The sequence below is a fragment of the Podarcis melisellensis genome (assembly GCF_964234715.1).
Source record: "Podarcis melisellensis genome assembly, chromosome: 12".
In the NCBI taxonomy this organism is placed as follows: Eukaryota; Metazoa; Chordata; class Lepidosauria; order Squamata; family Lacertidae; genus Podarcis; species Podarcis melisellensis.
The window spans coordinates 19,385,530-19,409,141 of NC_138544.1; the positions used below are offsets into that span (position 1 = coordinate 19,385,530).

The following is a 23,612-nucleotide window of genomic DNA, read 5'->3' on the forward strand; positions in this document are numbered from 1 at the left end:
CACTCAGTGTTTTTTCCTCCAGCTGTTTCCTCGCTTAAGATCTCTTTCCTTATTGACTTCCTCCCCTGGGGAAAATATACATTTGTCATTCGTTTCTTAAATTTCTATCCCAAGAAGGTCTTTTTCGGTCTTTTCTATCCCCAAAAAGGTCTTTTTCAGTCTTTTCTTGTGCTTGGGGGGAAAAAAGCAGCTGGGGGAAGAGAGAATTTTGACAACAGCCAGAGAAGAGAGTTTTAGCAGCAGTACTAGTCCTCCACTCAAGATGGCAGCTTCCTGAAGCTGATTTAAAAACAGTGGTGGCGGTGATGATAATAATAGTGGTGATTATGATAATGATAGCATGAATACACACAGGTGTGTATCACACCTGAGTTTCAGCCTGAGACTCGAAGTGACATTGGTTCATGTTCTAACCATAGGAACATAGAAACCTTGTACCAGCCTGGACACAAAAGTTGTTGAGCTGCTCTTTTTTGCCAAAGTTGTTGAGCTGCTTTTGAGGCAAATCGGCAAAAACGACACTGCCGACATGGGTTGCCATACATCCAGATTTTCCCAGACATTTTGATGATTTCTGCCCAGACGTTGCTCCCGGCTGCCGTATTCCAGGTTATGTTCAGGAAATTCTGAGTACAGTGGTATCTCGGTTTACGAACTTAATCCATTCTGGAAGTTTGTTCTTAAACTGAAACCGTTCTTAAACTGAGGTGCGCTTTCCCTAATGAGGCCTCCCACCGTCGGTGCCCTTCCACCGTTCGGCTTCCATTCTTAGACTGAGGTAAAGTTCTCAAACCAAGAAACTATTTCCATTTGTGTGGAGTTTGTAAACCAAATCGTTCTTAAAAGAGAACTGTTCTTAAACCGATGTACCACTGTAGATGACACCTCTAGGACAGTTCAGTTAGTTAGAGCATGGTGCTGATAACGCCAAGGTTGCAGGTTTGATCCCCATATGGGATAGCTGCATTGCAGGCGGTTGGACTAGATCAGGCATAGGCAAACTCGGCCCTCCAGATGTTTTGAGACTACAGTTCCCATCACCCCTGACCACTGGTTCTGTTAGCTAGGGATGATGGGAGTTGTAGTCCCAAAACATCTGGAGGGCCGAGTTTGCCTATGCCTGAACTAGATCATCAGGATCCCTTCCATCTCTACAATTCTATGATTGTAAGTCAGACCATTGGTTCCTCTGGGTCGGTATGGCCTATATTGATTGTCTTCAGGTTTTCAGGCTTTGACCCTCCATTTCCATTGTGCAAAATCATAACAGTGGCTTGCCGTACAGAGTTACTGTGAGCATAAGCAATAAAAGACCTGAAAAGATCTTCTGAACCTTTTTTTTTTTAAAAAAAAATTAAATAGTAAATTTTATTAGTATTTTCCACACACAAACAACAATACAGTAATACACAAAACACAAAAACAAGCATATGAAAAACAAATCCAGATCTTACAAATTAATAATATAAACACTGAAAAGGAAAACAAACATTTACTTCCACCAATCCCACAGCACCTCCTTTACCTCTCATTGTATCTTCCTGTTTTCCTTATCATCTCAATCCTAGCATCTAGATATAAATCCCTCTTTCTTATCCTTTCACTTCACAAGGTTATTCCAGACTCCGCCAGATTTCTGTCCTCGAACCTTGGCTTTTAAGGAATTCGTTTAGGCACTCCCATTCCTTTTTCACTTCACTTTTTGGTTTTTATCTTATTATATCTGTCAATTTGGCTAACTCTAAATATTCCAAAAGCTTACATAACCATTCTTTTGAAACTTAATTTGCTACATAAACAATTGACGGTAGCACATGTGAATTGTGAATCTGCCTGACAACACTGTAGACACCAAAAAGTCCTTTTGGGATAAGACCAATGTACTGCAGGAAGCCATAGCTGAAATGCGAGAGCAGTGTTCCAGGTTGCTTAATCGGATTAAAACACTGTTTTGTAAGTAACTTGAAAGCAATCCTTACATTTTTCTTTTAAATCTATCAGACGCCCAAATGAGGAAAAATATCTGTCTATTTGGATTGAAAACCAAGCCTTTTTCACTAGATTGTTGCCTGTCAGAGGAGCTGTTGAATGTCCTTTTGAAATGGGGTTTGAAGAGGTGAGTACCTTCAGATGGGACATTTTCATATAAAACTGCCTTTCCCAACCTGGTGCCCTCCAAATGTTTTGGATCCTTCTGGCGGGTCCCTTACTGTGAGAAATGCAATTACAGGGAACCAGGCAGAGGGCCTTTTCAACAGTGGCGCCGGCTCTGTGGAATGCCCTCCCATCAGATGTCAAAGAAACAAAGAACTACTGTTGGCAACTTTTAGAAAACATTTGATGTTTTGTTATGTTTTTGTATGTGTTGGAAGCTGCCCTGAGTGGCTGCAACCCAGCCAGATGGGTGAGGTAGTATTATTATTAATATTATTATTTATTATCATTACACATTTGGCGCTCTTTCCCCCTTCAGACTCTACCCTGATGTATGAACAGTGTGTGAGCACGGCCAGAGCAGGATATTACAGTGTGCCCTCTGCTTACGGATTTAATTCATTCCAGGGGTCCGTGCGCACCCCTAAAAATCCGTAACCAGAGGCGCCACTTCTGCGGACGCACACAGCACGATAGAGTGCTTTTGCGCATGCACGCACGGCAAAACCCAGAAGAATACCGTATTTTTCGGCCCATATGGCGCACCGGCCTATAGGGCGCACCTAGTTTTTTGGGGGGAAGTAAAGAAAAAAAAAATTATTTCCCCCCCGAGCTTCCCCCGACCCCAGCCCCCAGAACAGGGAGCTCTCCACAAGCCGTGGGAGAGCTGCGTGAAGCCCGAAGCCTAGGGGCGCGCTGAGCTTCAGGGTGCAGGCAGCTCTCTGCAAGCCGTGGGAGAGCTGCGCGACTTCGCGCAGCTCTCCCACGGCTTGTGGATTGCTTCCTGAAGCCTGGAGAGCTCTCCAGGCTTCAGCGAAAGCTTGCATTCGCCCCATAGGACACACATTTCCCCTTCATTTTTGGAGGGGGGAAAGTGCGTCCTATAGGGCGAAAAATAAGGTACACTTCCGGGTTTGCTGCGTTCGTAACTTGAAAGTTACGTATCCAGAGCGGTACGTAACCGGAGGGTCCACTGTATATCTGAACCATATGGCCACTAACACTCAAACAGGGCCGTGGGTTGTTTCTTCAGGGATGATAAAGCACCAAGGACTGCAATCACATAACCTTCGCTCTAGTAGTAATCCTCACCAAAGTCCGTGGAACTTGTTATGCCTAGGATTGCGCTGTAAATAATTCAGTCCAGGGGCAAAGCCAAGTGGAGGTGCTAGTGCTGGGTTGGTTGTGGGGTTTTTTTGCATCTCACTGTTCTGCCTGGACACTGAGGTCCAGCGCCGAGGGCCTTCTGGCAGTTCCCTCACTGCGAGAAGCCAGGTAACGGAACCAGGCAGAGGGCCTTCTCGGTAGTGGCGCCCACCCTGTGGAACGCCCTCCCACCAGTTGTCAAAGAGAAAACTACCAAACTTTTAGAAGACATCTAAAGGCAGCCCTGTTTAGGGAAGCTTTTAATGTTTAATATGTTATTTTATTTTAGTGTTTTGTTGGAAGCCACCCAGATTGGCTGGGGGGACCCAGCCAGAAGGGTGGGGTATAAATAATAAATTATTATTATTATATTACCATCTCAATACAGAAGACTTGACTTTTGTAACTACCATTTCAGGGGGGAAACCCGTCTCGTTTTTCCTAAGGACGACACATCGATTGAGCAGCTGTGCAAAATCCGAGACCTAGTTGCTGGGGAGAGAAATAGCCGATTGATTGATTGAATGGATCGAATACAACCGAAATGTCCGGATCCTCTCGAAAAGTAACAGACATGCAGCCTGTTGCACACCGGCCGTCGAGAACTTTTGATTCCAATCAGGACCCAACGGCTCAGCCTGCTGTCATGGTAACCACTTCCAAACTCTGTTACGTTGAACAAGGAAAAAGTATGTGTAAATTTAATTTTCACCCTCGAGCTAAGTTCTATAATTCATGTAGCAACTCTTGGGAACCAGTGTGGTGTAGTGGCTAGGAGCGGTAGTCTCGTAATCTGGGGAACCAGGTTCGCGTCTCCGCTCTTCCACATGCAGCTGCTGGGTGACCTTGGGCCAGTCACACTTCTCTGATGTCTCTCAGCCTCACTCACCTCACAGAGTGTTTATTGTTGGGGAGGAAGGGAAAGGAGAATGTTAGCCGCTTTGAGACTCCTTTGTGTAGTGATAAAGCAGGATATCAAATCCAAACTCCTCCTCCTTCTTCTTGGGAACAGTTTTCGCCTCTCTGTGAAATGCCAATAGTTATATATTGCATCAGACGTTGAGATTGGGGGGAAACCACCTTGTGAGCCAAATTGTGACCCCTTAATTTGGCCTGTAGCCCAGAGGTTCTTCATTCCTGATGTAGACACACACTGGAATCACTTCCTTGTGGGAGAAAGCATGAAGCCTGCATGCACAGATCATTTTGTTGCGCGATTGTACCTTGGTGCGTATTGCTGAGTGTACATACGCAGATGCTACTTATCTTTTGATCAGATGTGAGGAACCTTTGGCACTCTGGATGTCACAGAACTACAATTCCCATCATTCCTGGCCATTGGCCATACTCGCTGGGGCTCATGAGAACAGCATCTGGTGGGCCAAAAGTTACCCATATGTACTCTAGATAAATGGGGAGTCTCCAGCTTTCCGACCTCACATGGAAGGAAACTAAGACAAGGGTCGCTGAGTTCTATGAAGTTTCACCAGGAGGGAAAAGAGAGAGAGAAATACAACAAGTTTTGATTTAATATGTAACGAAATAAAGTCACACTCAGGCTGGAGAACATGGGGCATTTTGTGATTGTTCCCATGTGTTGTAAAGTCCAGATTCAGAAAGTCTGCCGCTGAAACCAAAGCATACCTGGTTTGCAGTTACAAATGCTTTGTTTTGCTTTCTCTTCCAACTGAAAGAGGCCCCGACTCATACCATGGGGTGATTCACTTCCAGATATTGAGGGGCCAGGCACGGTCTCTGATGATTACCCACTCTTGAGTACTCTTAATGAGAGCCCTGACTGGCATCAAGTTGTGCTTCCCAAAGGGACAGACATCAAGAAGGCTGTGTCTTGTTTGCCTTACATTTGACCGTGATGGACGGTTCCTGTAATCCAGTAAATGTCCCTGTGTTCCACTTGGCTCAGAAAGATTTGAAAGACCTACATTGGCTCCCAGTATGTTTCCAAGCCCAATTCAAAGTGTTGGTGTTGACCTTCAAAGCCCTAAATGGCCTCGGTCCAGTATACTTGAAGGAGCTTCTCCACCCCCATTGTTCAGCCCGGACACTGATGTCCAGCCCTGAGGGCCTTCTGGCGGTTCCCTCGCTGCGAGAAGCCAAGTTACAGGGAACCAGACAGAAGGCCTTCTCGGTAGTGGCGCCCGCTCTGTGGAACGCCCTCCCAACAGATGTCAAAGAGAACAACAACTACCAAACTTTCAGAAGACATCTGAAGGCAGCCCTGTTTAGGGAAGCTTTTAATGTTTGATGCATTACTGTATTTTAATATTTGGTTGGAAGCCGCCCAGAGTGGCTGGGGAAGCCCAGCCAGATGGGCAGGGTATAAATAATAAATTATTATTACATTATATTATAATTATCTGGGCCTGCTGCTTGGACTATATTAGAACCACACTTCGAGCAGTAATATTTGTCACTGCCTGTACGTGGGTCGGCTTTTTTGCACATTCAACTTTTAATCCAGGGATGGGGAACCTGAGGCCCACCCAGTGTTGGTCTGCAGTTCCTCTCTTCCATGACCATGGGCCATCCTGACTAGGACTGGTGAGAGTTGGGAGTCCCAACAGCAGGTGGAAGCTTTCCTCAGTCCTGTTTTTAACCTGTCACTATCCACACCAGTTTTCTTCATACACATATAGACCGTGATCAAGGAGACCCAGCAGAACCACTTGGCATTTCTCCTGCCTTAACAGAAGGCCCATTTCAGGACTAAAGGAAGCAATTACCTGGTTTGTCTCCATTTTTTTAAAAAAGTTATGCTTTTGTAGAAGCCAGAGAAGCCAGAGGAAAGGGGTGGCAGGTCTTTCCTGCCCCCACCCTGCTTCCCAGAGTGCTCAATAAGCCTCTCCCAAGTGTTGTAACTCCTGAATGGGATGGGCTTTGGGGTAGTAGGAATGTGGATTGCAAAAAATTGAGGGAAAACTTCTTTACTGCTTTTGGCTATCTGCTCTCCCCCTCAGACCCCCCCAAAAAATCACAGCACATCCTATTCAGGGGACCCCCTGAATGTCAAGAATGGTGTTTGGGGGTCTGCCTTTTGGTGCTTCTCTAGATTCCAGTTCTCAGAAGATTCTGCTTCTCATTCCCACGTGAATATTCCTCTTTAGACCATTTAGAAGAACAAATGACCAGAACTTGTTAGAAAATCTGTTTAAGGCAACTGAAACGAGACATTTCCACCCCCTATTTCAGACATTTGAATCAATCTTCTTGAAGACACTTCAATCAAACTTTCTGCATGTAATGGTATATGAGAACCCTAGTTTACAACAGAAAGCCTTGGCTTGCATTCCAATCCAAGAACTGAGCAGGAATGCTCATGAAAAGCTGATCCAAGCAAGGAAAATGGACAGAGGTAATAAGTTAGATATGATTTGGAAGTTAGATATGATTTTGATCCTCTTTAAGCAGCTCCCTTCTTGTCATTGGCCTGGTTCACATGTTATGCCTAGCCAAATGTTGACTTAGCACAAACGGTGTGGGCTCCCAGAGAACTTCTAATAAACCCTTCGCTCTTTCTCAGTTCTTTTTGCTGCTGTGCTAAGTCAGGTTTGTCTTAGCATGTCAAAACATGGGCTCTGCTATTGAGCTACAGCCCTCTCTCTCCACTTCAGGTACCTAATTTGTGTCTTTAGAAAACCAGTAATACAGATGAAACTCGAAAAATCAGAATATCGTGGTCATCACAATTACAACAAATAAAGGCTTGACATATCTCGCTTTGCATGTCATGAGTCTATCTCATATATTAGTTTCAGTTGAATTACTGAAATAAATGAACTTTTCCACGATATTCTAATTTTTCGAGTTTCACCTGTACTTCCAAGTTCTATACCAGATTTGCTCTCAAATGATTTGCCGTGATTATTTCCCTGTCCTCATTGGGAAATTGCTCCCGATTTCTGGTCTGCTTAGGCTGCAGTCCTGTGCATGCTTTCCTGGGAGTAAACACCAGTGATTTGCTTCTTAGTGAACATTCCTGGGATTGCACTATTATAGCAAGCCTGGATAGCTCAGTTGGTTGGAGCGTGGTGCTGATAATGTCACGGTTGCAGGTTTGATGCCCGTATGGAACAACGACATGTTCCAGCATTGCAGGGGGTTGGACTAGATGATCCACAGGGTCCCTCCCAACTGTACAATTCTGTGATTCTGTGCTTTAGATATTCACATGCTCCATTGTAATTGCTTTTATTTAATTTTTTACAGGACATGCATTAAACGAACAGGACATACTGTTGCTGGAGCTCCTGAACTGGTTTAAATGTGATTTTTTCCAGTGGGTAAATAACCTTCCGTGCAGCAAGTGTGGGGGCCAGACAGAATCTAAAGAAAATTTGTCGCCTAGCGAAGACGATCTGAGATGGGACGCGAGTAGGGTTGAAAATCACTTCTGTAACCATTGCCAATTCAGCAACCGATTTCCAAGGTTTGTATAGGACATAGGTGGGTTAAAAAATTGATCTGTGTTTGAAACTGTACGCTCAGTACAGTCGTACCTTGGTTCCGGAACGCCTTGGTACTCGGGACGCTTTGACTCCCGAATGCCAAAAACCTGGGAGTAAGTGTTCCAGTTTTCGCAAGTTTTTCAGCAGCCAAACGTCCGACGCAGCTTCCGATTGAGTGCAGAAAGCTCCTTCAGCCAATCGGAAGCCGCGCGTTGGTTTTTCAAATGGTTTCGGGAGTCGAACAGCCTCCCAGAACGGATTAAGTTCGAGAACCAAGGTTCCACTGTATGTTTTTGGAAGCCACTTTTTCACTTATTTATTGACAATTCCCTTATATAGCACGTGAGAATAATAGTGCCCTTTGAAGCAGTACCATGAAGATACACTTAGTCCTGCTTTCTGTTTTGCTGATAGGTAGCATAGAAGAATGGATTTGTCACACAACTCCCTTCAAGCCCAGCCAGCTTAAACAATGGTCATGAGTGATGGTAGTTGTAGAACCTTTGGCCCTGCTAGATGTTGCTGTACTACAACTCCCATGATCCCCAGCAAGCCTGGCTCATGTCCAGGAATGATGGGAGCTGTAGATCAGAAACAGAGGGCTGACCGGAGGTTCAACCACCCATTACAAGATAGTTTCAGAAGCACTGTCGTCATTCAGATATCCCATGTTTCAGAAATTTGCAGGCGGCAGTTGGGATTAAACCCCCTGTAGTCTGAATAAGTGCAAAATATCAACATACCAAAGTTAATTCTGTTGGCTGTGCTTTCAGCAGAGGTTGTAAGATGGGATGTCCTTGTTCAGCAGTTACCGTACTTTTCCATGTATAAGACTAGGTTTTTTTACTAAAATATAATGTTTAAAAGGGACGCGGGTGGCGCTGTGGGTAAAACCTCAGCGCCTAGCACTTGCCGATCGCATGGTCGGCGGTTCGAATCCCCGTGGCAGGGTGCGCTCCCGTCATTCGGTCCAAGCGCCTGCCAACCTAGTAGTTCGAAAGCACCTCTGGGTGCAAGTAGATAAATAGGGACCGCTTACCAGCGGAAAGGTAAACGGTGTTCCGTGTTCTGCGCTGGCTCGCCAGATGCAGCTTGTCACGCTGGCCACGTGACCCGGAAGTGTCTGTGGACAGCGTTGGCTCCCGGCCTATAGAGTGAGATGAGCCCACAACCCTAGAGTCTGGCAAGACTGGCCCGTATGGGCAGGGGTACCTTTACCTTTACCTAATGTTTAAAAGGGGGGTAGTCTAATACACGGGGGCAATCTCCCCCCATTTTCTTAATTTTAAGTCCCCCAAAATAGGAGGTGTCTTATACACGGGGGGGGGGGGGGTTATACACAGAAAAATACAGTACTCAGTTTGATAGCAGGTAGGGATTGGGGGATTTAAAGCAGGGGCTACATCATGGAAGAAGCCTATATATTATCTCTTTATTTATTACATTTGTATATTGCTTCAATGTCACTGCACATTAAAATGATGGTTTACACAAATTAAAATGATGGTTTACATTTTTGATGCAAAAATGATAGGGGGGGGGGGCAAATTCAAGACCCATGACCACTGTGTGAGGGAGTTCTTGGGAGGGAATTATTTAACTGGCGTATTTTAATAATGTAGCATTTAAAAATGTTGGTAGCTTATGATAATGATTTTAGGTATTCGTGGCAATGACAGCAACCCCCCGTTTTTTTAAAATAAAAAATGTGCACAGGTACAACAATCCCGAGAAACTTCTGGAAACTAGGCGTGGCCGTTGCGGAGAATGGTCCAACTGCTTCACCCTCTTCTGCAGAGCTGTGGGTTTTGAAGCAAGATATATTTGGGACGCAACAGGTATCGTTATAACTCTCTCTCTCTGTGTAGTGAGCCAGTGTGGTGTAGTGGTTAAGAGCGATAGACTCGTAATCTGGTGAACCGGGTTCGCTTCCCCGCTCCTCAGGGTGACCTTGGGCCAGTCACACTTCTCTGAGGTCTCTCAGCCTCACTCACCTCACAGAGTGTTTGTTGTGGGGGAGGAAGGGAAAGGAGAATGTTAGCCGCTTTGAGACTCCTTAGGGTAGTGATAAAGCTGGATATCAAATCCAAACTCTTCTTATAGTTTCCTGAGATGGAAGAGGTGCCTTTACAATGTTGGTTACTTTCCTCTGGCTTTTCTCTCCTGCAGATCATGTGTGGACTGAAGTTTATTCCTCATCCCAGCAGAGATGGCTTCACTGTGACCCTTGTGAAAACGTCTGCGACAAACCCCTCCTCTATGAGATGGGCTGGGGGAAAAAGCTCTCCTACATTATTGCATTCTCTAAAGACGAGGTAGGGGAGGTGGTGTGGGTTTGAAATTAAGGCAATGCTCGCAAGGGAAAGTTTTCCCTTTAAGCATTTTTAAAGCAGTTTGATCATTCCTTGACAAAGGAGAGAGGAGCTCTTTCCTGGAGTAGTTCTGATATTGCAGTGTGTGAAACTTTGAGCTACTTCATAGCCACTATGGTGTACTGGTTGGAAGGTCAGACTAAAAGGTAAAGGGACCCCTGGGCGGTTAAGTCCAGTCAAAGGCGACTATGGGGTTGCGGCGCTCATGTCGCTTTCAGGCCGAGGGAATCAGCGTTTGTCCACAGGCAGCTTTCCGGGTCATGTGGCCAGCAGGACTAAACCGCTTCTGGGGCAACTGGACACTGTGACGGAAACCAGAGCACACGAAAACGCTGTTCACCTGCCCACCACAGTGGTACCCATTTATCTACTTGCAATGGCATGCTTTCAAACTGCTAGGTTGGCAGGAGCTGGGGAAGAGCAACAGCAGCTCACCCCATCGTGGGGATTCAAACTGTCGACCTTCCAATCAGCAAGCCCAAGAGGCTCAGTAGTTTAGACCACAGCGCCAGCCGTGTCCATACCTGGAAGGTCAAATTAAGCCCTGGAAGACTAGGGTTGAAATCCCCATTCAGCCATGAAGCTCACTTGCAGCCATCACCAGCTCTCAGGAAGCTACTTCGCAGGTTTTTTTATAATATGCAGATGCAGAGAGCCCTGTACGCCTCCATCTTGACATCTTTGGAGCAGGGAGAGGGGAGATGGGATATGCATATAATAAAAAAATCAAATCCTGTATGTAATACTTCGTAATTTACCCCCCTCTTCTTTTTCAACACATGCTTTTCAGGTTGTTGATGTCACCTGGCGCTACTCTTGTAAACATGAAGACCTGCTCCCACGGAGGACCCAGGTCAAAGAAGCAGTCCTACGAGAAACCATCAATAACCTTAATAAAGTGGTAGGTCGCTTTATCTTAGCAGGCGGTTAAATTTGCACAAGTATTGCAACGTAAGCTGCCCTTGAATCGGGGACTCAGTCAATCAATAGATTTTTGTTGTTTATAGCCAACGGCCATCGCAATACAATATAAGCACAAATCGCACAACTACGGAACGAAACATGTTACATGCACCAGACCAAGACAAATCTACAATGTCCGGAATGTCTACCATGTTGCAGTTCAAAGTTGTTAATAGAGGGCAATGTGTTGTGAAATTTTGTTTCTGTTTTTTTATTATCATTTTGGGGGGAAATTACTTTTTATGTGGTTGGAATGACTGGTAAAGGTAAAGGGACCCCTGACCATTAGGTCCAGTCGTGACCGACCCTGGGGTTGCGGCACTCATCTCGCTTTATTGGCCGATGGAGCCGGCGTGCAGCTTCCGGGTCATGTGGCCAGCATGACTAAGCAGCTTCAGGGGAACCAGAGCAGCGCACGGAAATGCCGTTTACCTTCCCACCAGAGCGGTACCTATTTATCTACTTGCACTTTGACGTGCTTTCGAACTGCTAGGTTGGCAGGAGCAGGGACCGGGCAACGGGAGCTCACCCCGTCATGGGGATTCGAACCGCCGACCTTCTGATCGGCAAGTCCTAGGCTCTGTTACAAGGCAATAAAATCATGGCGTTGGACCTTTGCCTTGCGAGTAACAACTTGTAACTAGAACTGGGTGATACATTGATAAATTGTCTGAAACTGTTATGGTGTTCAGCTGGCAGTGCATTGTGCCAGTTCAAATGGCCTGCAGGCAGCAAAGGTGCAGACAGGCAGAGCCTGAGAAGGTTGCAAGCACACCTCTTCTCGGGCTCCATCTACCTGCATGCTTGCACCTTTGAGGAGGTCCCCCTGCCCCTCTGGCTCGCATGAGCTGGAGCGGGATCAGGGCTTGGTAGGGCTGGGCGATCTGTCTTGGCTGCTGCTTCTTCCCCTAAAGTGGAGAGGAAGAAGCAACCGAGATACGTTCTAGAGTCGGACGTTGTGATATATCAGCATATTGTAGTATCTAGCTGCTGATGCATAATGATGTTGAAAAACATATATTGCCCAGCAATGTTTGTGACACCAGGGAAGCAGGCAGCAAGAGTTGTTGGCAGAAAAGCACCTGCAACTAGTCAGGCCTGCAATCTTCCAGGCTTTCTTCTGCCACCCTAAGCACATCCATTTGAAGGAACTGCATATATACAGTTGAGCATGCTGGAATAATGCTCTCTGAAATTTTGGTTTTGGCTAGTGGCACATTTTCTACACAAAAAAAGTCCATTGCTGTTTTAAAACAGTTACAGTTTTTATTATTATTACACTAAAAGTGCTTGGTTCAAAACTGCCACGTTGAGTCTCATTTTACAGTTCTCTTTCCAAGGCCCGTGTCAGTTGTGAGGTGGTTTCAGGTGGCTTACTAGCCAGTTGGAATGCAGGTGGTGCTGTGGTCTAAACCACTGAGCCTCTTGGGCTTGCTGAGCAGAAGGTTGGCGGTTCGAATCCCCGTGACGGGGTGAGCTCCTGTTGCTCTGTCCCAGCTTCTGCCAACCTAGCAGTTCAAAAGCATGCCAGTGCAAGTAGATAAATAGGTACCGCTCCAGCGGGAAGGTAAACGGCATTTCCGTGCGCTCTGGTTTCTGTCACGGTGTCCCGTTGCACCAGAAGTGGTTTAGTCATGCTGGCCACATGACCCGGAAAGCTGTCTGTGGACAAACGCCGGCTCCCTCGGCCTGAAAGTGAGATGAGTGCCACAACCCCATAGTCGCCTTTGACTGGACTTAACTGCCCAGGGGTCCTTTATCTTACCTTACTAGCTGTGCCTGCCTCACCACTGCAATCTGTGGCTGGTGCCTAGGAACCACTTGGTATTTTAACATTCTCACAGTGCCCCACAATGTAGTGTCACCCTGGGAAAATGCAACAATTTGAAAACGGCATTTCCAAACTTCCTGATGCTGCTCAGGAAACCTTCCAAGGGGCAGAGGTGAATGGGAGCAACCAACATCGGGCAAGAGTCAACGTAGGTGCAACGCGTTGGGGCCCTGCATCCTGGCAGCTGTCTTAGGTTGTAATAATAATAATAATAATTTTATTATTTATATCCCAGCCATCTAGTTGGGTTGCCACTCTGGGCAGCTTCCAACACATATAAAACATAATGAAACGTCAAACATTAAAAACTTCCGGATACAGGGCTGCTTTCAGATGTCTTCTAAAAGTTGTCTAGTTCTTTATCTCCTTGACTTCTGATGGGAGGGCGTTCCACAGGGAGGTTGCAGACCCTGACTCTGCCCATAAAAGAAATGGATGTTTTGTTTTGTAGGATTATCAGCAACAACAGCAAAAGCAAACACACCTTCCAAATATTTTGTTGTTTCTATACCAGTGTTTCCCAAGCTTAGTTCTTCTGCTGCTTTTGGACTACAATTCCCATCATCCCTGACCACTGGTCTTGCTAGCTAGGGATGATGGGTGTTGAGGTCCAAAAACAGCTGGAGACCCAAGTTTGGGAAACACTGTTCTATACTATTGCTTTCAACTCTTTCTGAATTGTACATTGAAAGGGCTATCTCTGCCATATATGAGTAGAATTGTTCGAGGCTTACATGAATTGTGACTGAATTAGGCCTTTCAGTTTAATGTGTGAGGCTCTGCAGGGAAAAAGTGTCCTTCATTTGGGAATCTATCACCCTTCCACTTATGCATTAGGTTAATCACCGTATCAAGACCAATGCTACCAGGACAGTAAATTATGTGGAACAAAATAATTGATCCAGGCATTATCCTTCCTTGAATTTTCTCTCGTATGTAATAAAATGTTAGAGCTCAGCAAAACGCAGTGAGTTTGAATAAGATATACAAACCCTGTAAATCCAAAAGTTAATTTCCAAGTAAATTATAAAGATTTGATACTGGTCCAAAGCAGTGTGGAAAAGGTTTCAACCTACTTTCCTGTTGCCTTTATGTTCAAACAATCTGCAGTGGTTTCTGACATTCAGAGAGATTGTATTGAAATAAATGATTTGCATTTTTAAAAAATCGTTACACCAGGGAGAGTGGTAATACAGTTGAAATTATTTATTTTTTTTATCATTGCTTTCTGAAATCACAGAGACAGCAGTCTTTGACAGAAGGAAGGAGAAGGGAGCTCTTAGAAAGAATAATTGTGGAGCTTGTTGAGTTCATTTCTCCTAAAACCCCTAAGCCGGGAGAACTTGGCGGAAGGGTATCGGGATCAGTGGCTTGGAGAGTTGCCAGAGGTGAAATTGCTTTGGAGGTATTTAATGCATCGATTGGTGATCATTTTAGAATTCTTAGTTTATGGTCCAGTTGCAGCTTATTGACTTTAGGGCCCCAGTCCAGAGAAATTTAATCATGCTGTAATTAGCCATGAGTTACTTGTCCTATTGATTTCAACGTTGTGATAGTAATATTTGTTTTAGCCATTATTGAGAACAAGAAGAACCCAAACGCCCACTGATCTATATATAGATGGAAGCAATCAAAAGTAAAGCAGGTAACTTGTTAGGATAAAAGTAATAATTCACTCCAAAATTTGTTGTCAGCTGTCCCAATTACATCTGCTCTGGGCAATCAAAATAGATTTGTTTTGTGGACATCAAAGCAAAAGTGCTAGGTTTTTGGTTTTAATCCATTGACTGAAGGATTAATGATGGCATTTTATCGTTGTATAGCAGGGTATTGTCCTACTACTACTACTACTTTATTATTTTTCGAACATTTTGGCTCCCGAACACCAAAAACCCGGAAGGAAATGTTCCTGTTTTCGAACGTTTTTTGGAAGCCGAATGTCTGATGTGGCTTCCGCTTGAGTGCAGGAAGCTCCTGCAGCCAATCGGAAGCCACGCCTTGGTTTTCAAACTGTTTCGGGAGTCGAACGGACTCCCGGAATGGATTAAGTTCTAGAACCAAGGTTCCACTGTATTACTCAGAGGGTTTTGGGTCTGTTCATTTATTTTCACTACATACACTTTGTATAGTTTTACTCACCAAACCCTCTTGCAGTTTAAAACAGTGGTGTACCATCTAAGGTATACGATTCAAGAGAAAGAAAGGAATGGGGAGGAAAGAGGGGTGTAATGGAAAATGGTGGTATCAATTTTGTCATGTTGTTACATAATGATCTCATGTACGGAGGGGACAGTTCTGCAAAGGAGCCCAATGCCCAGCTGAAGCAATGGAGAAGTCATTGCTTCCTCTTCTCCCTCACTGAGGTGGCCCACGAGAACAGCTGCTAACATGTGACAGTTCCAGGAGAAGATAAACTAGGTTGGCTCCATTACTAAGCCAAACTGCCTTGTTGGTTTCTGAAGATGGTAAATCAGGCAAGAAGACTGCTTCCACAATCTTCTTATTTTTCCCTGGGCAAGAACTCAAATTGTGTCGGGAATTCGCCTGGCAACAAGTCATTTCTCATGTGGTTGTTTCTTTGACCCTGGCATCATTTTGCTCGTTATTTTGGCCCTCCCCGTTAGATTGATCAGGATGAGGTTAAGGGGAAAGTACACTGAATAACAGGAGATATGATAATGGGTGGACTCTGGTGATCAGTCTTCAGAGATACAGTCATACCTCATGTTACGTCCGCTTCAGGTTGCGTATTTTCGTCTTGCGTCCCACGGCAACCCAGAAGTACCGGAATGGGTTACTTCTGAGTTTCATTGCTTACGCATGCGCAGAAGCACCAAATCACCCTGCGCATCTGTACAGACACGGCACTTCGAGTTGCGGGCTTTTCACGTTATGGATGGGCTTCTGGAATGGATCCTGTCCGTAACACGAGGTACCACTGTGTCTCTGAAGTCACCCCTAGAATATACTTGCATATATATGTGTGTGCATGTGTCTTGTGGCAGATATTTATTATAAGTAATTAGGGGACAAATAAATATCTAATGAGAACCTAATTTGTACCTTTGGTCATAATAGAGCAAAGAAAGAATTTTTATTCCAACTGGAAAAGAGAAGGCCTCTAAGCTTCTCCACCTTAAATACAATATAGTAGAAGATTGTTACACACGGATATCCAATAATAATGAAAAGATTGGTGGATGGGAAAAAGGAGTATGGAGGATGGACTCTATGTGGAGAAAGGTTGAATCAGACTGGAAAATGGTGAGTATTGTACCAAGGAAAGTTATCTTATAAAACTTATTCGTTCTAAGTGTAATCATCTTGAAGCTGCAAGGCTTTTTGTTTGGTTTTTTGCTTCTGTGGATTTTTGTGTGTTCAGCTTGAGTTGGTAAATATCAATGTCCAGCTTCAGTTAAGATTGCCGGATGACCAAAGTAGCTGGGAATAAAAAGCAGTGTGTCTTTCAAAGCAGGATGGTAGAGTTGGCTGAAGATAACAAATATCTGTTCAGATATTAAACCTTAAGTCTGACATTTCCCATTCAAAGGTGGACTGATACAAGAGCTGCCTGTAGAAAAAGAAATCCTGCCTTTCCAGAAAATTAATTTTTCAGCTTCACAAAAGGGTCTTTACATTATATCTTTTTTCTTCCTTGCACATGAGTAGGTAGATTTTCCTAATCCAAAGTGTTACTTCCCCATCGGCAAAGCACCAAAGTATGTCAGTCACCTTGCATTAATGAAGGTCCTGCCAAGCTCATTTTCATTTCTAAAGAATCTAAATAACAGTTGGAACATATAAGCTCACATACCCAAGGAAAGGAGACTGGCAGATTACAATATGAAGAAGAAAACATTTTTAGCATTGGGTATAAACAGCAAATCAATTCTACAATAAAATCAAAATAATGTATGAGAATTCTGCAAAGTATTATTATGTATGTTTCAGTAATGAATTGAGCTATTCATACTTGCTGTTACAAATTCAGTCCAATAATGTATGTTTGCTCCAGAATAAGTCCCATTTTGCCTAAACACACTTGCTAGCTATGGAGTAACTCTCATTGAGTTCAGCGGGATGTACGTTGAATTAACATAGATAGAATTGTCACCAGGTGCATACTTAGACTCCTTAGGTTTTGCTTTACAAGATTGTAGCTTTAACAAATACAAGTTTTTTTAGTGTTTCATGTGTGCATTTTGTTTCTAAATAGGTTTATTTAGCTCGAAAAGAAGGATCATTATCTGGTTACATCTGCTGGAAGTTTGAATGTGGCTCAGTTGGGCTAAAAATTGACAGCATTTCAGTCAAAACGAGCAGCCAGACATTTCAGAGTGGAAAAGTAAGGTGGATGCTGCGATCTGGCAACACGGCAGTTGATGTAAACGGAGGCAAGTGTGAAATTCCTCATTTTTTGAAAGTGCACTTGCAAGCAAAGCAAGAGCAATTAAGATTAATTTACGTCTATTCTTTTAACTATGTATTATCTTATACTGTTAACAATGCTAATTCATTACAGCCATGCAAAGCAAGCCATCGGTTCCATTTTACAGACGTGAGACTGAATGATAATAGCTGGCCCGAGGTCACCAGTAAAGTAACTGGCTGAAACTGAACTTCAGGTGTTTCTTACAGTACAATCCTGCCCATCTTTCCTCAGAAGTAAACCCTACTGTTCTCAGTGGGGCTTACTCTTAAGGCAGGTGGGGGTGATATTGCATCCCAAAGCTTTAATCCTAAAGCCACTTACTTGGGAGTGAGCACCATTGAATGCAGTGGGAGCCAAGTTCAATCAAGCATCTATAGGATGCTACTGTTTTTTCTAGATTTTGTGGATTGAAAAAAGGAACGTATACAATTCTGAGCTGCTCTTTGTTACATATTGGGGCGGTGAACCTCTCTTGCTCCACCCACCCATCAAGGGCTGTATTCCCTCAATGTGTTCATGGCCGTATCGCAGCAGATCCATCTCCACACACACTTCTGTCATTTGCATAGTATTTGCTTTAGTTTGCAAGTTACAGGTGCAGGAGCACAATCAGGATCTGGACCCCACAACAAGGGCCAAACCATTTAAAGCCCCTTTTCCATCCCCTGGGTTCCCAATCTAGACTGGGTCCCTGCCAGCCAATTTGCTGTACTTCTGTTCTGGTTGTGAAGAAGAGACAACCCTCTCGTTGCAGCTAGCTCAGAAGCCAAGAAAAAGGCCTCATGGGCCAAACGGAAAACCTGAGATCCACATCCACTGGCCAGAGGTTCCCCTTCCTTGCTTATATAGATAACATACCTGGCAAACAATATAATTTGCTACTCGTTCCATAGAAGCTATTAAGCTGATTTCATCTCGTTACCTGCAAACGGGACTTAGATAAGGCACCCATTATAGACTGCCTTGTTCATCTCTCCTGTGGTTTTGGCCCATAGGGTTGCTTGTTTTGGGTCTTTATTAGACGTGAATCTTGAATTTGGCTGCAAACATTGGATTATTCTGAGGCAGGAGAACTTTTGGTCTCCTGCCATTGGCAAAGCATCATTGAAAGCTGTGGTTGGAACCAATGCTGTGCGATATATCAATAAACGGTTTGAAACAGGTGTGAAGAGCACATTGCAATAACATCTTTGAGCCTGTAATGTATAGCCAGGGAAGCCTGCCTTGCTTCCTTCGCAAACGGGCTGCATCCTTCCTTTATCCTCCCTTCCTCCTGGTCACTTCTCCTGCCCATCCTCTCCCTCCACAGCCCAGCCACTGCAAGGGGCGACAACTGGGAAGGAGCATGCAATGCCAGGATCCCACGCTCAGAGAAACATCTGTTCAGGGTTTGTTTTCTTTGCAAGTGAAAACTACAAAGGAGGCTGAAAGAGGAACCCAGGAAGAGATGTGATAGCAACCTAGGGAGGGAAGGAGCGAGAGGGAGAAAGAGGGGGGGGGGGCAAAGTGCCCAGGCCACTTAGAAATATACTTTCTTGTGTTATGACCAGCTGACTTAAGCAATAGTCTGGGAACAGCTCCTCTTATCTTGCCCAGCTCAAATCGCTAGGTCTGCTGCCTCCCAAAACTACTTCCTTTCAGTGGGAGTGGGGAGAGAAGGGCATATTGCAAAATAACAATGAAATAATAACAGCAGAGGCCATCAATCCTTCTAGCAGCTGCCTGCACGACACAAACACCACACCCAACACTCTTTCGCCTCCTCACTCTCCAATGAAGCATGTCTATGAAACCTGGTGGAGTCCCATAGGCTCAGATTCCTGACTTGCTCCTGCAGCATCCTTCTCCAGCATTTGTTGGGGGGAAAATATTTTTCTTCTCGCCTGAAAATTTCTCTGGGTCCTTGCAGGTGCAGGGGGTGGTGTTATTGAGGTTTGTGTGTGTGGTATTCAATGAGAAAGAAGGAAGGGGCCTGATGGTGGTGGAAGTGGCAGAGATGATGATGTGGCTGGGTGAGGACCAGAAGACATGCACTGATTGCTCTGAATCCATGGCTGGTGGGTATTTTTCGCCTAGTATTATCGCCCCTGGCAGTGGCTAGGCAGGCTGATCCTTCCCAGCGATTTTAAAGCACCACCTTCCCAGAGATCACCCCTCATGGTGGCTGGGCCTTGTAGAGGGAGGAGTGGGCATGAGTGGGACTGGGCAATTTCAGGGATCATGATGTATCAGTACATCACAATATTTAGCTGCTGATAAATCACAATGTTAAAACAGCCCTAGTTGGAACTGCAGCAACTGAATGAACAAATGAGATTTCCCCTTCAGAACCCTTTTTGACCCTCTTCTGCTCTCTGCTTCTGCTCTCTCTCCTCCAAGGATGTATGGGCATTGTTTGGTTTCATATTTCTCTTCACCCCCCCCCCTTAAATCCTTTGCATGATTGCCCATTAAAGCGGCATGACCATTTTCTGAATTGCTTTCTGTCCTGGAGACAGTGTAGGCCCATCTAACCCATCTCCACCAATCTGGAATAATTTTTGGCATGATTAAAACAACAACAGAGACACCAATTTCCAGATGTTTACAATGCAGATCAGATGTACAGTCCTAAGTCAGTTTAAATACTAACATTCAATAAGCTTGTGTCTTGGGTTATACATTGGAACAGGCATCACAAATCCCTATTTGATTTTAGTATATCTAGGATTTTTCCTGAAGCAGATAAAGCATAAAAAACCTATGAATAATAAATTCATTTTGACAATGGTCCATACAATTGTCACTAAACAAAAACTAATTTGCAGTGTTTCTTTAACACTATCCTTCTAAAATTAATGTTTTTTATTGGTATTTAATGCATATTGCTTTTTTAACAAAAACTTTTTTGTCTTTCCCTTCTTTGTAGATAAAAGTCTTCATTCTTATCCCGGTATTTCCAATGTAACAGATGTTATCTTGGAAGCTGAACTAAGTGGAGGGGATGGTGATATTGCATGGCAACACACACAGCTGTTTAGGCAAAGTTTAAATGAGGCTGAGGATTGTTTTGAGATCATTTTAAAATTCAGTGATCTTTGAATATCTAGATAGATATTTACAGAAGACATCTGTATCAAGCAAGGACTTCTGGCACAAAATATAAAAGAAATATATGAACTACGTGAAGACGTCTTGTCTAAAACATTGTATCTTTCTTATGACTGTTGAGAAGAAACAAATTTTGTTAATGTAAAAAATAAATCCTTGGAAACTAGCACCAAATAGTTACATATCAAAGGGAAAAGAGGCATCACTTTGCATTTAAAAGGCAAGAGAAATTAAGTCTGCAATTCTGTGCACATTTACTTGAAAGTAAACTCCATTGAACAAAGTAGGAGTTACCTCGGAGTAAACATGCATACTCTTAGGTTGCATATAATTGAAAATTAATATTTTCTTATGTTCAATCTATACTGAAAGGTGGTTGGGTTTTTTTTATTACAACTGAATGAAGATTTTAGCTTCTTTCAACTTTGGATTTTGGAATTTGTTAAATATGCCTCATGTTGTTTTATGTCATCTGTTTGCTCATAATTTTATAATAGACAATTTATTGCATTCTTAATGTTGAAGTAAGATTATGGAACTGCAGAATGATTACTAGCTCCTGATATAATTTTTGCTTGAATTTATTAGGGTTTCGGAATTGAAACTTTGTAGACAAAAGAGCTAATTTTGATGACTGTTAAGTCCTCCTTAAATCTTCCCAGATGAAATTTTATATATATAGATATACTAGAACTAAATATTTTGGAGCTTGGTTGGAAAAAATAAAGGTATTGTGTCCCTGAAATCCTGTTCTGGCCTCTGATTTTAAAAGATACATTAGGTTACCTCATTAGGATGGAGTTTTGATAAATAAAAAACATCTTTTTGCATACCTTGTACTGTATAAATTTGGATTTACCCAGTTTTTGTAAAGCTGCTACTTCTGTTACGTTGCTTGTAGTCACTCAAGAAATGCTGTCTTGGGTCAGCTTGAGACATGACCATCTAGGCCCCCATGTATGTATGTACAAAAATGCCTATAAAATTAATTGAGTGCAGAAGCACTTCATGTCAATAGATGAAGATGTTCCAAGCAAATCTAGGAATTCACATATGTCTGGCTCTCCACTGAAGTTATTGCAAAAACTTTGGGGAGGGCTCTATGCCTGCCACAAATCACTTCAGGCTTATACTGGCTTTAAAAAAGTGTTATGCCACAATATTAACTGGCTGTTGTTTTAATGCCAATCCAACAGAAATGAATGGGGGTTGCATCAGAGCAGGGTTTGGTGCAAGGTGCACTAAGATTGCTGAATTCACTGTTTTACTATTAGCTTCCTTAAGTTGCTGCAGAAAGCTTTGTTCTTGCACACTTGCTATTGTAGATGAAATGGCCCTGGTCCAAGTCACATTGGACTCGTGACTCATTTATCTGTTGATTTCAAAGAGACTTAAGCGCATAGCTAAATTCTGAGAGTCTGCTTTTTAAGATGCTATATAGGCAGAGACATCACCTTGCCAACAAAGGTCCGTATAGTTAAAGCTATGGTTTTCCCAGTAGTGATGTATGGAAGTGAGAGCTGGACCATAAAGAAGGCTGATCGCTGAAGAATTGATGCTTTTGAATTATGGTGCTGGAGGAGACTCTTGAGAGTCCCATGGACTGCAAGAACAGCAAACCTCTCCATTCTTAAGGAAATCAGCCTTGAGTGCTCACTGGAAGGACAGATCGTGAAGCTGAGGCTCCAATACTTTGGCCACCTCATGAGAAGAGAAGACTCCCTGGAAAAGACCCTGATGTTGGGAAAGATGGAGGGCACAAGGAGAAGGGGACGGCAGAGGACGAGATGGTTGGACAGTGTTCTCGAAGCCACCAGCATGAGTTTGGCCAAACTGCGGGAGGCAGTGGAGGAGAGGAGTGCCTGGCGTGCTCTGGTCTATGGGGTCACGAAGAGTTGGACATGACTAAACAACTAAACAACAACAAAAAATTCAGAGTCATGGGTTCGAGTCCCGCATTGGAGGGATTCCTACATTGCAGGGAGTTGGATTAGTTGATGCTTGTGATTCCTTTCAGCTCTACTATGATTCTATAAAACCAATGTGAAACTAAACTCGATTATAGACATGTATATAGGGAGGTAGCCAACTAAGTTCTACTCCAAGTAGACCCATTGAAATTAATAGATCTAAGTCATGTCCATTTGTTTTGATGGGTCTACTCTGAGTATTACTAACATTGGATACAACCCGGTGTCTTGGCATTCAAAAGGATGGACAGAAAGTTAAAAATGATCCTCCATATTGCATAAGTGATCATAAGGGTCTAAACATGTTTTGCTTATTATATTGACTTTCTAAAGGCACACTGAAGCTCTGCAAATGCAATCATGCTTAAATCACTAAAAACCTTTTAATAAAAATGTTAGAAATAGATTCACTAGTCAAATTTCAAACCCTACATTTTACTATGGTCATCCTATACACATACAAGAGTATAAGCTATTTTGAACTCTGTTTGGCATACACAACTGCACTTACGTTCTCCATTTAACGGAAGATTTTTATGTGAGCAGAAGTCTACATGCAGGCAACATAGCTTAGTAAAGAGGCCAAGTTAAACAAAATATAAAGAGATGGGCACTGGGGAAAATTTGCACTTTTTAAAGGAAAATAATTCTTTGTGTTATGAATGTTATTTGGGCCTTTACAGTTCATAAATTCAAAACGGTACAGTCCAAACATCCTGTATATTAGGAAACCTAGAAGGGATCCGCAATCCGATAATTCAATTGCAGGTATTCTCGCCATGGGTTTGAACCTACTGTGCACAGAACGGAAAAGATCATTCCATAAGAAGTTGTCATATAGTGAAGAATAACAACCCTCTGGCTTTGGTACCTTGCAGACTAACACATTTAGTTTGTGCAGGTTATAGATTATGAGATGAATAAACTGACTGGTAAACTTGGTTAGAGTTAGGTTCAGTGAAGGAGCAGGATTGTAAAAAAAAAAAAAAGAAGAATACCAGTAATATGCTAAAGTTTCTGAGAGGATCGCCATGTTAGTCTGTTGCAGCCAAAATAAGAGAGTTTTGTCCTCAGACCCAGTCCTAAAATCAAGGTGAATAGTACCAGCCGGGCCAAAGCATTTCAAAATCACACCTAATACTGTATGAGATAAAATCAGTGCTTTAATGTTATATATGGGGTGTAGTT

General features: G+C 43.4%; 1 protein-coding gene across 1 annotated transcript; it reads left to right on the forward strand.

Annotated features, from left to right (window-relative positions):
* The first annotated feature begins 2,001 nt into the window (after positions 1 to 2,001).
* NGLY1 (N-glycanase 1) lies at positions 2,002 to 21,199 on the forward strand. The gene is made up of 11 exons (XM_081883332.1): positions 2,002 to 2,116; positions 3,719 to 3,949; positions 6,511 to 6,673; positions 7,528 to 7,747; positions 9,483 to 9,604; positions 9,936 to 10,081; positions 10,929 to 11,039; positions 14,173 to 14,337; positions 16,011 to 16,196; positions 17,149 to 17,326; positions 20,273 to 21,199. The coding sequence occupies exons 2-11, from the start codon at positions 3,845 to 3,847 to the stop codon at positions 20,443 to 20,445; spliced, it is 1,569 nt and encodes a 522-aa protein (XP_081739458.1). The 5' UTR covers positions 2,002 to 2,116; positions 3,719 to 3,844; the 3' UTR covers positions 20,446 to 21,199.
* Positions 21,200 to 23,612: the final 2,413 nt, after the last annotated feature.

What these genes read in the sequence shown, in the direction of transcription:
- NGLY1 (XM_081883332.1), top strand. Translation starts at nt 3,845, where the DNA reads ATGTCCGGATCCTCTCGAAAAGTAACAGACATGCAGCCTGTTGCACAC. An exon ending in ATATATTTGGGACGCAACAG is followed by an intron (nt 9,605 to 9,935) that starts GTATCGTTATAA and finishes TCTCTCCTGCAG; the next exon opens with ATCATGTGTGGACTGAAGTT. An exon ending in TTGAATCAGACTGGAAAATG is followed by an intron (nt 16,197 to 17,148) that starts GTGAGTATTGTA and finishes GTTTCTAAATAG; the next exon opens with GTTTATTTAGCTCGAAAAGA.